The sequence below is a fragment of the Hordeum vulgare genome, chromosome 5H, assembly GCF_904849725.1.
Source record: "Hordeum vulgare subsp. vulgare chromosome 5H, MorexV3_pseudomolecules_assembly, whole genome shotgun sequence".
In the NCBI taxonomy this organism is placed as follows: domain Eukaryota; kingdom Viridiplantae; phylum Streptophyta; class Magnoliopsida; order Poales; family Poaceae; genus Hordeum; species Hordeum vulgare.
This window is the reverse complement of record NC_058522.1, coordinates 441,678,471-441,696,119: the sequence shown is the minus strand read 5'-3', so window position 1 is coordinate 441,696,119 and position 17,649 is coordinate 441,678,471. Positions and strand designations below refer to the sequence as shown.

General features: G+C 47.3%; 1 protein-coding gene across 1 annotated transcript; it reads right to left on the bottom strand.

Annotated features, from left to right (window-relative positions):
* Positions 1-15,449: 15,449 nt before the first annotated feature.
* LOC123396840 (eukaryotic initiation factor 4A-III homolog A-like) lies at positions 15,450-16,304 on the bottom strand. The gene is made up of 4 exons (XM_045091641.1): positions 16,164-16,304; positions 16,029-16,102; positions 15,635-15,875; positions 15,450-15,542 (listed from the first exon to the last, which is right to left on the bottom strand). Exons 1-4 carry the CDS (start codon positions 16,302-16,304, stop codon positions 15,450-15,452), a joined length of 549 nt encoding a protein of 182 aa, XP_044947576.1.
* Between the last annotated feature and the right edge of the window lie 1,345 nt (positions 16,305-17,649).

Below are 17,649 nucleotides of genomic sequence, written 5' to 3'. Positions count from 1 at the left end.
CTTCTATGCGAGGGATGCCATCTATTTGGATCTGAGGTGAGGGAGGACAGGGACAACCAGATGCCAAGAATGTTTCCCTAAAACGGGGCTGGGGTCAGCTGCAAAAAAGGGGGGTCGCGGCATCTACCCCGCGCGCGTCTCGTTGTGTTCACTCGTCGGCCGCTCCTCTCCTTCCTCCGCGCCGCCGGCCGCTCCTCTCCTTCCTCCATCACCGGCCGCTCGTCTCCTTCGTCCGCGCTGTCGAGGTGGAGAAGGATTCCCCGGCAAACGGCGCAACTGTACACTGAAGGTTCTCTGCATCCTTATCCTTTATTTATATCCTTCATTTATATCTCTTAAATCAAACAAAACATGGGATAACACTACCCTTTCAACCAAACAAAGAAAATGGCTATCCCTAACTACGTGGTTGGGGATGCCCTCAACCATCCTAGCATGTCCGTGCAACCAAACACATTCTTAATGGCCCGCTGATGACGCTTGTGGACCTCTGGTTGGATGCCTCTTTGTTTCTCAAACTGGGTTGCAACCACATATGTGGCCGTAATTATCGTGGACAGTTCTAGCTAAGTACAGTATAAATTAAAGCAACTCCAGCAAAAGGAGGAGATCAAGTCGTTCGTACTTGTAACTAGAAACATCACGTTCACCATTTAATCTATAAATGAAAATTTTGCAACGAATAATTGTGATTAATTGTTCATCGATTTTTTTACTTACTGATTTATTGAATCAAGTTTTGAATTAAATATGAAAGATCATGAAACAAAAAGTGCATTTTGGTCATCAAATATGATCATTCATTAAGTCATTACTGACCGGGCACTAAATTGGCCCATTGCGGCAACGTATATGCACTTTTTTTTATAGCAAAAACTAGGCTTACATTAAAAATTTAGAGCGCCTCAAAATTACGGACCCTCTACGGATCACACATTTGGCACCACTATGGTCCTGGCATTGGATAAGTTTTATTAAATTATCCATTTATCAACCACTCATTCTGGCTAGCATAGATTGGTGTCAACAAATAATTTTATTAGTATTTAGTTAGGTATTTGCATTCCGGTCTGGCCGGCTAGTGATGACTACTAGTGCCATTACAGGGAGTGCCTAGAACTAATTCAGATGAGATGTAATTTAGTTTCATTCACCTGATAAACAAAAATAGATGCAAATTAGTAAAATCTACGTCAACACATTTTAATAGAGGCAAAGTTGTCCCTGTGTTCTTATGACATGGTGGTTGTCGTTTTGGTGGAGTAGACTTTGACGATCCGACTACGAACGTGTGGGGACGTCGCGCCCTAGCAATCGCTAAACCAACTTCAAGGTTATTGACTACACCGGAGCACGATCAACCTGACCACGAGGGTCTGTTTCCTACATGCAAACAAAGAACAAGCAAGAAACTAAGATTGCAATCGGGATATTGCGAATATAAGGGGAAGACTTTATTGATGAAAGTAAGGCTTTATTGGTAAACTTGTAATCTAAACAAAATACAAGTCTAAACAACGACCTAAGGGTTGTATATATGGGGGAATAGAGGAGGAATTTTGTGACCCTTGGAAGAGGGGTCCAAAACCGACCATAACTCAGTTTTCCCACATACACGGACACTAAAAATAGCCTATAATATGGTATTTCGAAATTACATGGGCTTGGCCCAAAATTAAGGTGGCGTAACACCTATAATAGCTTATGGACGAAATTTATAAAGTGGCGTCTTGAATATTTCGTTCAAACCTTCATGCTCTCCTTATGGTGGCCTCAAAGTGCGAAAATCACCAGTGAAAGCTCCATTGTTCTTTCCTGCGCATGTACCTTCTTCTCCATGCTTGATCCCGCTCCAACGGATATCCTTCTTGTCCATGCTAGGTCCTTCATTCATAAGTACAACAAAAGGATCTAACTTAGGCAACATCATATGTTCATGAACATTAAAAGGATTTCCAAGAAATGAAAGAATCTAGTAATTCAATTGGCATGCGCAAGCTGTAGTAACTGGTCCAGTATGCATAGCAGCTGGGGATGTGGGTGCAACAATGGTATTGATGTCCTCATCATCCTCCCCTTCTTGAACTGAAGTCGTCCTCGATGGAAGCTCATCTTCCTCACCCAAATATGACTTCAAATCTGCAATGTTAAAAGTGAGACTAACCCCAAACTCTATAGACAGCTCAAGTCTATATGCATTGTCATTTATTTTCTCTAACACCTTGAAAGGATCATCAACATGTGGCATTAGCTTTGACTTGCGCAAATCAGGAAAACTATCCTTATGCAAATGCAACCAAACAAGATTTCGAGGTGCAAAGATAACATGTTTTCTATCCTTATCTCCAGCAAAGTTTATATTTAGCATTCATACACTCAATGTTGGGGATATTATCTGTTGGATAACCCGCCCTAGTTGGGCCGGGTCACCGAAGCTGGCGACTCATCTCAATGTGGTTTGGGCCTTGGCCTGGTAAGGCCGGGAGTCGTATGGCGGCTCAAGACCTTCGGAAGGAGTCCGTAATAGAGAAGGTCTCCGAGCCTTGGAAAGATGGCGACTTAGAGATCGCAAGAGTCACGATTTGTGTAAAGGAAAGGACCCTTGTAAACCCTAAGGACTCGACCTGTATATAAAGGCGAGTCCCAGGGAAGAAGAGGGCAGGTTAGAAATCATCGAGTGCTAGGTCAGGCGAGTTACGCCCTCCTTGTAATCGAAACTCCATCAATACAACACAAAGCAGGACGTAGGCTTTTACCTCCTCACGAGGGGCTGAACCTGGGTAAATCTCTGTCTCGCTCCCGTTCAACCCCTTTGAGTCGCCACCAAGGTGCGATGGCTCCAACACTAAGTCCTTTCACGAGGACATCTGCCGTGATAAAACCACGACAGTTGGCATCCATCGTGGGGCCTGCACACGGTGGAGTTGAGTTCTCAAAGGGAGCCCTACCAGGGTTTGGGAGCTACGTGACGGGGCTCATGACCCGGAGCCGCCGCGGGAAGTACTACATCAACAACTTGTTATGGGGGCCCGAGGCGGATTCGATCGAGTCTGGTTACAGGCTCCCCTTCGGCAAGATCAGCTTCTTCATCGACATGATTGGATCGTCCGTGCCTGAGCCGGACACCTCCTCCGACATCGTCGAGCCGGCCAGGTACGTCTGCCCGGTCGTGGCGCCAAACCTAACCCGCCCGGTCTTTGTTGGATTCATGTAGGGATCTGAGGAGCTAGAACACTCAGCAACCCAGGAAACCACACTGGTCAACACTGATGACGAATCGTCCATGGGCGATTCAGATTCAATCCAGTCTCTACACGGGGGCTGCCTTGGGGGCTTGTCACTAGCCATGGACCCTGAAGTTCTTGACCGGACTCGCCGTCAAATCGCCGTTTACATGGCAGGGGCGACTCAACCCTCGCCAAACCCGGCAGGCGGAGATGGAACTGGCGAGACGTCTAGAAGCCTGACCGCGATTTTGGTGGAGTTAGCAGCAGAAATAACAATGCTCATGGCGACCCCCATCACACCGGAAAACCAGGAGGCGGTAAACACGGAATTGACGAAGCTAAGAGAAGGGGTGGCAAAGGGTCGGCGGGATGCCGAGGTGGAGTCCGCCAGGATCGAGACCCAGCAGGCTCAAATTACCGCTGAGATAGCTCGCTTGAATACCGACTACTGGCGGCTCGAAAGGCACCAGCGCGCATCTGACGCCGTCCATCAGCGGAGGCACCAGGGTCACCTGCCTCCTGATCTCAAACCGACCCGCCTGTTCGACACTCCGCGAACTCCCGGGGCAGGAGCCGCCCCGGGGGGGGGGGGGGGGCAGGCCAGCCACCGAACCCGCCGTTTCAGCCAGCTGTGGATCGCGTTCCCCGATTCCAGACACCTCAAGGTCACTTTTCCAACCCGATGGACAACGTCCTTGCCGCAACCCGCCATTTGGAATCCACTCCGATTCACGGCAACACTCCAGCCGAGATAGAGGCGAGGAACGCCATTGAGATGTGGAAGACGGCGGTGGTTCAGAACGCCCAGTTCTCACACAACCTAGATCGGCTGCATTCCACTCCCCAGGCAAGCCGCACCAGGAGTCGGCCAGAGGACCAACCCGCTATAACCAGCGGACCGCGGCCCTTTCCCCAGGTCAACTCGCCTGATCATCGAGGCCCGCCAGGTCGGGATCACCCGGACACCCAAGTCGCCCCAGCGCCTCTTGTTGGGAGCGGCAGACAAGTGGGGATGCCGTGCTTGGCCCCCGCCCTTCGCAACGAGCGAATGCCCAAGGATTTTAAAGGACCAAGAAAGGTGCCTAACTACACTCCGGACCTTGAGCCGGCGTCGTGGGTCGTGAGTTATGAAATCGCCATGGACATGCTCGATGTAAGCGAAGCAGTTTGCGCCAGATACTTCACAATAATGCTTGAAGGGACGGCGCGTACTTGGTTAAAGAACTTGCCCCCAACTCCATCCAGACTTGGGCTGAATTGAAAGAGCGTTTCGTCAAAAACTTCCGAGGAACCTGCAAACGTCCGACGACAATAGTCGATCTACAACACTGCATTCAACGCCCGGATGAGTCAACCCACCACTGGTCGCGGCGGGTCACGGAAATCATTCACTCGTCAGACGGTATTACGGCGGCTCAGGCTGTGCTGATCCTCGAGCAGAATTGCCACTACGAGCCCTTGTTGCAGAAGTTGGGGCGACTCAAGCGAAAGGTTCAAGACATGGGGGAGCTAATGGACACCCTTACTGGGTACGCTGAGGCTGACGACACCAAAGATCCCGGCGAGGATGGTGGTAAAGCTAACTCGCCAAGGAAGGGCGAGTCATCCAGAAATCATACCCGGTTCCAGGGACGCGCCCGCCATAATCAAGGAGCGAATAGCAAGAGAAGGCAGCACGAAGAATCTTCGGACTTAGTCGCCAACACCAACACCAATAATGGCAACTAGCGCCAGAAGAAAAGTAGGGGTTACAGTGGCAAAAAGCCGCACAACTATAATGAGTTACTCAAGGGCCCCTGCCCGCACCACGCCATGGCAGACGGACCGGCGACTCATTCCTGGGAGGACTGTTACGTGATGCGGGAATTTTGGGCAGAGGCGATCAAAAAAGGGCAAAGAGGTGACCCGGACCAATGGCAGGAACAGTTCGGCGCACCTAATCAACGCCAGAACCCCTTCGGCGGTTTCCCCGAACCTGGGGCTCAGGGTGGCTCGCAGCCAAGCAGTGGCCAATATCCGGTACATCACCAGCGACGGTATAACCCGTCTGGAGTTTTTCAGCAACCACCCCCACAGGGGGCTTCCCAGGGGCAGGATGATAATGGCGGCTTCCGCAACAATCCCAAGCAGTTAAGCAATGGGCAGTACCACGTTTTCACCACCAATGCTTGCAGGCGTGATAAAAAGGTGAGTCACCGAGCATACAGTGTGTCTGAGCCGACACTCCCTAGATACCTCCACTGGTCCGAGCAGACTATATCATGGAGTAGGGAGGATCACCCGCCAAGAGTTGACAACCCCGACGACTTAGCGTTGGTCGTGGCTCCCCAAGTTGGGGGATATACCTTGTCGAAGGTACTGATGGATGGTGGCAGCAGCATCAACATTTTGTACTTCGACACTTTCCAAAGGATGAACCTGTTGGAGAAAGATTTGATGCCCTCAACCACGGTATTCCACGGGATCGTCCCAGGCAAATCAGCGTACCCCATAGGCCGAGTCAGGCTCACAGTTGCGTTTGGAACAACATCTAATTACATGAGTGAGTCGTTGATGTTTGAGGTGGTCAAGTTAAAAAGCCCCTATCATGCGCTGTTTGGGCGGCCGGCTTACGCCCGGTTCATGGCTCGCCCATGCTATGTTTACCTTAAACTCAAGATGCCTGGTCCTAGAGGACCCATCACGGTTGATGGTGATAGGAGGATTGCAAGAGAATGTGAAGAAGGGGATGCGGCTTACGCAGAAGTCGCCTGAGCTGCGGAGGAGCTCAAATATCACCAGGCCAATGTTGATCCGGCTGATATGTCACCCCTAAAAAAGCCGACGACAGACGCTGAGCCGCACCTCAAGTTCAAGCCAATAGATGACACTAAAATGGTGGATTTCGTCCCTGGCGACTCAACCAAGCAGTTCACTATTGGGACGGGTCTGGATCCCAAATAGGAAAGCGCGCTATTCGAATTCATCCGTGAGAATCGGGACATCTTCGCATGGAAACCTTCTGACATGCCTGGTGTGCCGAGAGAATTCGCTGAGCACCATCTTAATGTTGACCCAAAGGCAAAACCTGTTCAACAATATCTTCGTAGGTTCAATAAGGAACGACGCAAGGTAATCGGGGAGGAGGTTGCCCGTCTCTTGGCTGCCGGATTCATCGTAGAGGTCTTCCACCCCAAATGGTTGGCTAACCCGGTCTTGGTGCTCAAGAAGAATGGTACCTTCCGTATGTGCATTGATTACACGGACCTTAACAGAGCTTGTCCAAAGGATCCTTTCGCTCTTCCCCGCATCGACCAAATTATTGATTCGGTGGCGGGATGCGAACGTTTGTGTTTCCTGGACGCTTATTCTGGATATCACCAAATCAAGATGGCTGTGGAAGATCAAGAGAAGACAACTTTTATAATTCCCTTTGGGGCTTTTTGCTATGTGTCCATGCCATTCGGACTCAAGAGTGCAGGGGCGACTTATCAGCGCTGCATCCAAAATTGCCTCCGTGGCCAAATCGGGCGCAACGTCCATGCCTATGTCGATGACATTGTGGTTAAAACCCATAGGAGGGAAACGCTATTGGAAGATCTCAAGGAAACTTTTGATAATCTGCGGGTATATCAGATGAATCTTAATCCCACCAAGTGTGTCTTTGGTGTTCCTGCAGGGAAGTTGTTGGGTTTCCTGGTGTCTGAGCACGGCATCGAAGCTAACCCGGACAAGATCGAAGTGGTTACCTCCCTTGGGAAACCAACGAATATTAATCAAGTCCAACGGATGGCGGGTCATATTGTGGCCTTAAGTCGCTTCATAAGCCGCCTGGGAGAAAAAGCTATTCCCCTTTATCAATTGCTAAAGAAATCTGACCATTTTGTTTGGACAGATGAAGCCGATGAAGCTTTCGAAGCCTTAAAACGGCAGCTGGTCAACCCGCCGGTCTTGGCCGCCCCGACTGAGAAAGAGCCCATGCTTTTATATATTGCGACAAACTCCAAAGCGGTGAGTGTGGTGGTGGTCGTCGAAAGGAAGTAGGAAGGGAAGGAATACCCTATGCAGCGCCCGGTGTATTTTATCAGCGAGGTGCTAACTCTTTCCAAGCAGCGATACCCACACTGGCAGAAATTAGTGCATGGGGTCTTTATGGCAAGCCGAAAGCTTAAACATTATTTTCAAGAGCATCCCATCACGGTGGTTAGCTCCGCTCCCCTCAGGGACATCATCCAGAATCGGGAGGCGACAGGGCGGATTGCCAAGTGGGCGATTGAACTTGGGCCGCACCACGTGCGATACACCCCACGCACGGCTATCAAGTCTCATGCCTTGGTTGATTTCGTCAATGATTGGACCGAGTTACATATCCCGGAAGACAGGCCTGACCTTACATACTGGACTATTTATTTCGACGGATCAAGACAGTTGGAAGGCTCGGGGGCTGGCGTGGTGCTGGTATCACCTCAAGGAGACAAATTCTGTTACGTCCTCCGACTCATGTTTCCATGTACCAGCAATGCTGCAGAATACGAAGCTTTACTTCACGGCTTGCGACTCGCCAAGGAGATGAACCTTACGCGGGTCAGATGTTTCGGCGACTCTGATCTAGTGGCTCAGCAAGTTTCAGGCACTTGGGATTCTCGGGACCCCTTGATGGCGGCTTACAGGAGGGCTGTGTGCGATGTGGCGGGTCATTTCCATGGCTATCAGGTCGATCACATTGACCGACGCCTTAACGAAGCAGCTGATGCCCTTTCACGTCTCGGTTCCCAGCGTAAGCCGGTCCCCCCAATGTTTTTCTGGATACTCTGCATAATCCTTCCGTAAGGTTGCCTTCAGAGGAGGAGTTGGCAATACCAGGTCCTGAGTCCTAGTTCGTGGCGTCTCTCCATGTTACGCCGGATTGGGTTCTTCCGTATCTGGCCTATCTCGCCCGAGGCGAGTTACCTACGGATGAAGTGTTGGCTCGCCAAATCGTTCGGCGAAGCAAATCCATGGTGATCATCAATGGCGAATTATATAAGCGAAGCACTTCCGGGGTTTTTCAAAGACGTGTCTCCTCCGAAGAAGGGTGCATAATTCTAAATGACATTCATTCCGGAGATTGTGGGCATCACGCCGGGTCACGCTCCTTGGTTTCAAAGGCGTTCCGTCATGGTTTCTTCTGGTTGACGTCCCATGCAGATGCAGAGGAGATAGTTCGTCGATGTGATGGATGCCAGCGTTACGGGCGACAGGCCCATGTGCCGGCTCAAGAACTAAGGATGATACCCATCACTTGGCCTTTCGCGGTCTGGGGTTAGACATGGTTGGCCCCTTTAAGATGTCATCCAACAAGAAAACTCATTTGCTGGTGGTGGTTGATAAGTTCACCAAGTGGGTTGAAGCAGAGCCGTTGGAGCTTGCGATGCGGAGACAGCGGTCAAATTCTTGAAAAAATTGATCTTCCGGTTCGGATATCCGTACAGTATCATTACTGATAATGGCACTAGTCTGTCTCAAGGAGCGATGCAGGAGTTTTGCCGTCGTGAGCACATCCGGCTTGATATTTCTGCGGTTGCTCACCCACAATCTAATGGACAGGCGGAGCGGGCGAACCAGGAAGTTTTGCGGGGAATCAAACCCCGACTCATGGTTCCCTTGGAACGAACCCCGGGGTGTTGGGTTGAGGAGTTGCCTTCGGTACTATGGAGCATCCGGACCACCCCGAACCGGTCTACGGGTTTTACTCCTTTTTTTTGGTCTATGGAGCAGAAGCCGTTCTTCCCACTGACATAAGGCATGACTCGCCTAGAGTCGCCACTTATGTGGAACAAGACAACGAACTGGCGCGTCAAGACTCTTTGGACGCCTTAGAGGAAGCACGTGATTTGGCTGCAGCCCGATCGTCCATTTATCAGCAGGACTTACGGCGTTATCATAGCCGCCGGGTCAAGAGCCGAACTTTTCAGGAAGGCGACTTAGTGCTTCGGCTGATACAAGATCGTACTGGCATGCATAAGTTATCACCACCATGGGAAGGACCGTTCGTCGTCAGCAAAAACCTTCGCAACAGATCTTACTATCTGGTGGATCTACGGCCTGGTCGGCCAACCACGGAGGCTGAGTCAACTCGCTCCTGGAACATAGCACACTTGCGACCTTATTACACTTGAGCTATTAGCTCTACATTTTGTAAGTTTTTCATTTCTTATAAAGCAATAGAATTAACGCCTCCCGACTTGGGGGCTTTCCTGCTAATTCATCTTATTGAAAGGTATGGATCTTTATTTTTTCATCAACAAGTCGCCCAAGCATGGACGCTATCTATACCAAAGAGCTTAAGTCGCCACGATGCGCTTATTACAAAACTGGGTATCGATAACCAAAGAGGATCGAAGTCGCCACAAGCGCGCGATTCAAACATAGGCGCCTTATATGATTTTGTGGATTAGACCGGCTTACTTGAGGACAGTTTGTTCTCAAGTCGTTTTGTGGTAATAGCGTATACGCTTCTACAATCCTATGACGGTCTTTCCCTTAATCATAGGTCACTTGGGGGCTTCCTCTCACTGAGATCAACCTTACTACCCATTTGGCCTGCGAAAAATTACCGCATTACAAATGGTTATACTGGACTGTGTGTTGGCCGAATCGCCATATGGACCCGTGAACCCTTGGCGAGTCATTCCGCTCTTGGACCCTGAACTCGCCTTGGTTAAAACATGTCTGGTACCGGCAAGCGCCTCACATGGAAAATAGAGAAACCATTGGTTCATTGAACGTGCTTCACTAAAGCTTGACTCGTGCCTCATCAGCCGGTCTAAATACTTGAGCTTTTGATACAAAAGTCTCCCTTGGGTGGCGCTTGAGTTTATTTAACTCGCCCTATCCTGTCGCGACCTGATGAGCCGACGAAATTGGTATTTTTTACCTTCCTGGCACTGCCACAAGGTTTTTCAGACTTTTTTCTGACTCGCCTCAAAATATCTTGGGCCGATTGCTATTTATTATCACCCATTACTCACTGAGATGGTTTGATATATGTTTTCAAGCTTAAAACAGGTTGATGATCAAAATCACTCTAGCCATGGCGGGTCAAGCATCATGAAAACGCCTCAATGGCGGTTCAAGCATCATAAAAACGCCTCAAACGGCGGATCAAGCATTTCAAAACGCCTTAAGGGCGACATAAGGATTTTTTGAGATATCACAGAAGCAGTTTGATTCCTAAAAAGACTTATTACATGGCTCTCATGGCCAAATCTATGAAGTTTTATTCTGCTGATGTCCTTGGATCAGCCTGCTGCGAGCTTTGGCCGACTTCAATTTGCAAGTCGCCCAGTACCCAGTTACACTTGGATAACGCGGCGAACTCATCTTCATCGTTCAGCACTGATGAGAGATCCGCCTCCAAGTCAAAAGGATTCTTGGGTCGATGCGGAGTTAAGCTGGTCGTCACAAAGGTTGGCGGGTTAACTTTCTTGTTCTTGTTGTCATAGGCGGCTTGGTATTTTGATAAATCCAAGCTTGCAACAAGCTGAGTCGCCGCCAAACGGGAGTCTTTAACAGCACGCTGGTAGTCCTCTTCAGCAAATTCTGACCCGTCATCCTTGAGCTGAGGAAAGCCCGCCGCTACTTCTTCTGGGTTTATTTCTGGAGCATATGCTAAACACCGACTCAGTGTAGTCAGTGCTCCTTTCCGGGCGGTTGACCGAGTTAGCTCGCCAATTTGAGGAGGAAGAGTAGATAAGCAGCCAAGCATCTTCTTTATTGACGTTATGGGTTCCTTGGCGCCCATCACTGCTTTCACGGCCAGCACACTTCCGGTATACAGTTGCTCCGTCAATGTATAAATCGCCTTCAGCATCAGGACACAATCATCTTGAAGATTGGCGGCTCTCGGACCTGTGCAAGAGGTAATGATAGTTACTGATTTATACAAAGCTATTTATTTACAAAGTGCAAGGTCAAGGTTTGGTTTTTTACCAAAGACAGCTTGCGCCATGTTGGAGATATGTCGCTTTAAGCCGGACAGCTCTTGTTGCACAGTGTCCAATTTGGCTTCAGCTTTTTCTGCTTGCTTTATTAAGACATCTTGATCAGCTTGAGCCCTTTTCAAGTCGGCTTTTAGCTTCTCCATTTCAGAGAGGATCAGTTGACACTTCTCTTCTGATTTTGCCCGGGCATCGTGCTGATCGGATAAACTTTTCTTCAAGTCGCCAAATGTTGATTCCGTTTGGATAAGTGATTCCTGTCGAAATATATAATCGAAGGGCAAGTTTCAGAATTATTGCAAGCAACATCCCTCACACTTGGGGGCTAATGTATAATTTTTAGACAAAGTTATACAGTATCAAGACCCGGCTCATCTTTTTACAGATGACCCGACCCTTGGGGGTTACAGGTCGAAAGTTTTTTCTTCAATTATCAAGACCCGACTCATCTTTTTACAGATGACCCGACCCCTGGGGGTTACAGCGCGAAAGTTTTTTCTTCAATTATCAAGACCCGGCTCATCTTTTTATAGATGACCCGGCCCTTGGGGGTTACACGTCGAAAGTTTTTTCTTCAATTATCAAAGACCCGGCTCATCTTTTTACAAATGACCCGGCCCTTAGGGGTTAATGAGGATAATAGAGTGTACAACAAGACGTACCTCATGTTTGTTTTTCAGCAATCGAAGCAGACTCTTCTCCATCTCATAACTCGCCTCCAGGCGACTTGCAAAGCCAGAGCAAAGTTCTTTGAATTCGAGATTCTCATACTGGGAGAGCTTAGCCTTGGAAAGTTCATGCTAAAAAACAGGTTGAGCTGATGATGATACATGCTTCGATAAAACCGCTGTGGCCGGTTTAGAGAAGCAAGTACCGGTGATAACTACAGCATCTGGGTCTTCTGCTGTTTTCAATGGACTTGGCGGGTTAGGCGCTTGCATGGTTTCCTTAGGCGAGCTGGGGAGATCCACTTGATCTTCAGGTTTGTCTTGGTCCGGGTTATCCTGGATCGGCGCCGATTTCTCGATAGGCTCCGAAGTTGTAATGGGAGTTGACCCGCCAATTTTCCTTTTCTTGCCTGTTCCCTGAAAGGATAAGGGGGTGCGTTTAAAGGGATGGATATTATCACCATCAGACCAAAGGTAAATGTTATCAAAGGCTTACCCAGGGACACGGATCATCGGTGGAAGTGTCGACATCACTGAGTCGCCGGATGTGGGAGGAGAACTCTGCAAAAATAAATACTTCAAAGATATGAGCAGCTTACAAACGCGATCCAAAAGGACATGAAGAAGTGTTATTAAAAGATACCTCATTTTGCCTTTTCTTGGTTCTTGTTGGTAACCCGGACACCAAGTCTCCAGAATGACTCCGAGTTTTCCGATTTGAAGCATGCTGCGTTTTCTTCAAGAGGAAATTTGGATCCAAACAAACATTTGGGTGTGAGAAGGGAACTTTCCCGCAAATTCGCCTGGCCGGCTTAGGTGGAGGAGAAGGTGAGTCGGAGGAAACAGAAATTACCTCTACGGAATCCTCCTCGCTTTCATTGTCCTCATTCTACACAAGAGATACAAAGGTGTAAACACAAAACTATCAGTAATGGATGGCGAGTTAAAAGAGGATCTAACTTAGGCAACATCATATGTTCATGAACATTAAAAGGATTTCCAAGTTTCATCCATACATATATACATACATATTATGCAAGTTTCATCCGTACCAAACCATATATTACAATAGTTTCATCCATACATACAAAGTTTCATATCCATATATTACAATAGTTTCATAAAGATCACATAGTCTATCAAACTTCCATTACTCTTTCTCAACAGCAACAAAGAATTGTTTGATGCCCTACAAACATAACATGGAAAATGTAAGTGCCAAATAAGATAACACCATTGAAATTAATTACACCCTTGGATTAAATAATTAACGCTAGAGATGAAACAAAACTTACGTCACACGGTTCACATAAAAAAGGCAGCTGACACGTTTAATATTACTGAAACAAAAAAAAGTAAGCAACCATGTTTTCTTAAAAAAAGGTAGCCTCCTTCGAGCCTTCACGTTAATCCTAGAAAACAATCTACAAATAACCATCAGATCATAATTCTATGTGTGGGGTTGAACGAGCGTACGTTTTTTTAAGGAAGAGGTCCTTATGTTACAAGGCAGATTGGATCAGCCCAAGAGTCCATGTGTGTTACACTAGGTGAACGTGGAAAGTGAGATTACATAGAAAATTACTAGACTTTTATTTTCTGTCAAGGTCTTACACATCCAGCCGTGACACACAAGTATATACCTAAGTGTGTTGTACAACATGTGAACTAATTATTCTCATCCAAAAATCAGCACACACAATACCAAAATGCATATATGTGTATACTATAACAATCATGTTTGTCAAACATACGTATATACTCCCAAATTTGCATGTGATGCACATAGTGTTTTTGAAAATATTTTTATAAAATCTATGCATTTTCTTTTCAATATATGCTCCAAGTATATGTAGAAAAATCCTAAAATTATTAAAGAATCAAACAATAATGGAGATCTGATAATTTCACAAGGGAGGTTATCTAGCTTAAGTTTCATATTTAAGATATTATAAGAATAATTGAACAACTATGCAGAATGCTTAATTAATTACAAAAAAGATATTTAATAGTAGCCACACACATTAAAAACTCGAAATTGTTAAAGTTAAAAATGCAGTTTAAGTTTCACATTTTAAATATTTTAGGAATGACCACACAACAATGCGTGAATGTTTAATTAATTAAAAATATGAATTAGGAGGATTCAAAGGAAAGCATCGTAAAAAAAATCAATTTCCAAAAATAGAGAAACCAACATAAAAAATGGTATAGCTTAGATAAAACTACAGGCAGCTTAAAAATAGTATAGCAAACTTCCAAATTTTATTGTCAAAATATTAAATATATATGGATGGCCTCTAGAACGTTGTAGTACAAAGATAAGACTAAACTAAACCATGGCCCGTAGCGAGGCATGTAGATCACCGGCACGTTCAAGTGAGGACAGCTTGGCTGGTCTCTGTAGCAATTAGTTAGATAGGCTTATCACAAGTGTGTGACACACACACACATAGAGAGATGCTTAATAGAGAGCGAGAGAGGGGGGCGTGTGTAGACGGTGTTGAAATTAATCGCATAAGTTAACCACTCCGAGAATGGTTGTACGTCACCCATGTTTTTGTTGGAATATTTTAATCGTACATAGCAAGTAGATGCAATGAGCAACTGCCCAGTAATACAAGTAGATGGAATAAGCAACTGCTCAGCCTAGGACTTGAAGTTTGTAAGTTGATACCTTGGTATTAGACATCCTGCTGTTAGAATAGCTCATTAAAATTCTTTGGGCTGACTTACATGTCTATAGTTGTATTAGCGGGTAACCATCATATCTGCAGAGTAATGTTGTTGGAAGTTACTGATATTTTTTTTTGTTTGCCTGATGAGGTCCCGAGAGAGGAATTGTTGTATGGGTTTCACATAAGGGAGATACACACGGACAATGGGGAAATCCCCGAATTAAGTAAATTAATTATCGGAGTTAGAGCTCTATTCTCTGCGGTATAAACAAATTTAGTTAGTTCTTTCATTTCCTCGTGAGTTTCCATATACTGTCTACATGTAGTAACAGAAGTGACACCTTCTGTTTCCCCGTCAACATGGAATAGTTTTTTGATCGTGATTGTCATTGAAGTGTATGCCTTGATCTTTACTGTATGATGCAGTTCCATGCCCTTGGCCCATTATTGTCCTTATTTCAGGGGCAAGCAGTTGTTGCAATAGTTCAATTAGAAGTAGAAGTCTACTATTTTTGCAAAGAAGATTTTGCCATAATATTGCCACCATGGTAGAGGGTAGACGAATAGCAGAGGTAAAAAAGATGCATGGAGGAAGTAACTAGAGGCTAGAGATAAAAAGGGGCATTTAAGAATCCAACAGGTGTGTGCTTGATGACTCACAAAGCAGCTTGATGACTCACAAAATTCATCTTTCATAGCAACGCACGCGCAGCTAACCAGTGCATAACAATGACATGCATTGCTAGCTACAGCAAGATGATTACAGTAGAAAACGATGTAAAACATTGGTGTTGCTCAATGAAAATATCAAGTCAGAAAGGTGATATATGTAGATAAAAAAATACAGTCAGGTGACAAATTGAACTTTGCAGTGAAAAGCCTGACAGGATAGACTGATAAACTACACAAAAGAATAGTTCAAAGAGGGACCTGAAGTTCTGGGGGAAGATATCTGTAGACATCATATATCTGATCCTTGAAACCTCTGCTCAACATCTCATCGGCTTCGTCCTGTAATGAAATCAATCATGTTAGAATCGTTGAACTTGACCAAATTCATATTTCAAAAGAAAACAAATGTAGCATGACAAGAGCAAACTTGCCAGGACTAGGAGCTTGATGGCTCGTGTGCGCAAGGTCCTTCTCTTGATCATATCACATACTCGGACCAGGGTTCCCGACATGACATGCACTCCAGACTCGAGCTTCCTAATATCCTCGCCGATACTCTTGCCACCAACACACGCGTGCACATAGACGCTCATGAAGCTACCAACAGCCTGCATGACCCTCTCTGTTTGCGCTGCAAGCTCCCTAGTTGGCGACAGTATCAGCGTCTGCACCCTACCAAATCAAAATATTAACATCAGTTAAATTGCCGAGGGCAGATTGACTCCCAATGTTTCTAACAGATTCCAGAAATCCGCGCCGAAACCAGAGGTGAATCCGGCCACAGAATCCGTAACGCGAATGAATGTGAGTGGAGCGAGGTCTTACTCGTGGACGTTGGTATCGATGACCTGGTAGACGGAGAGGGAGATCCTGGAGGTCTTGCCGGTGCCAGACTGGGCCTGGCGATGACGTGTTTGTAGGGATGTAGCAGAGACATGTCCAGATCGAGGGGATCCAGACGGTGAGGCGGCTCGCGGCGCCGGAGTGAGAAGAGGCAGGGGACGCGTTGAAGGGCGGCGGCGAGCGCATTGCTTCTTCCTCCGCAGCGGCTTGTTCCTGCCGAGCAAACACAAAATCAGCGAGCGCAAGGGCCGGATCCATGCGAGGCGGACTGGAATCGGATGAAATGGTGGCGAATCGAGGCGAATTTTCTCCTCCATCGTGGATCCATGGAGAAGAGGGGCGGATCTGTGGTGGACGCACGCACTATGCTCCTCCATCTTGTGGTGTGGGGGATCCATCCCTTCTCCTCCTCCGTGAGGTTCCGTCCGTCAGGGTGGTGGGGAGGAGAGGTAGAGGGGTGTGGATCTCGAAGAGAGAGAATGGGGACCGAGGGAGAGGGCAGATGGGGGTCGGGGAGATGGGGCGGCAGCTGTTAGAAGGCCGTTCCCTTTGCCGTCCGCCTGGGGATCACCTTGAAGGCAAAGGGGTCGAGGCAGACGGCAAAGGGATGACTTCAGCTGCGGTGACTCTTTGCCGTCTGTCTGGACCATCTTTACCATCAGCCGTGTCTTTACCGTTTGCTTATTCCACCTTTGCCGTCCGCTAGCATATGGCAAAGAACGCACTGATGGTAAAGATTATCTTTGCCATCAGCCAGTTCTTTGCCGTCTGTTTGCTAGCAGCTGATGGCAAAGAGTCTATTTGCCATCGGCCAGCAGACGGCAAAGATTAGGTAGACGGCAAATTACTGGATTCCAGTAGTGATAGTTCAAGTAAGACGTAAGGAATAAGAACAAAGGGCGGGTTAAGTTATTTACCTTTGGTGCCGGGTTAATCTTGCAGAAAGGTTTAAGACCTATTTGGCCGCATTTTGCCGCGGGTTCGCCGGTCAACTTCTTGATGATGGTTACAATATCATTTTCTGTCAGAGTCGTGTGGAAGTAGCACTGAGGATGGTCCAGGGTGCCGTCAAACTCGCACATTAATCCGTCCCGGCGACTTAAAGGGAGGATACGCCATTCGACCCAGCAGCGGATCAAGTCAACCCCAGTAAGGCCGTTGTTTGTCAGAGATCTTAACTCGGACAATACTGGAATAAAGTCTAACTCCTCTTCTTCGGTGAGCTTGTCTGGGAGTTTAAAATTTGTTGGAAGGCGATCTTCCCTATAACCAAGAAGCTTGTTTTCGCCCTCAGGCGAAGTCTCCCGGTAGTAAAACCAAGACTCGCCCCGGCCTTTGGGATGGCTTGGCATGGCGAGTGGAGGGAGTGAACTATCCCTACGGCGCTGAACGTTGACACCACCAAGCTCCAGGCTGGGGCCATTGTGAAATTCCGTTTGGCGATTCAAGTGGAAGAAGTACCAGAATAAGGGAACCGAGGGTTCCATCCGCAAGTAAGCCTCACAAAACACTTGGAACTGGCATAGATTGCTTATCGAGTTGGGCCCTAAATCCTGGAGGCGGACATTCATAAAAGTCATGGCGTCTCTGAGGAATTTCGATC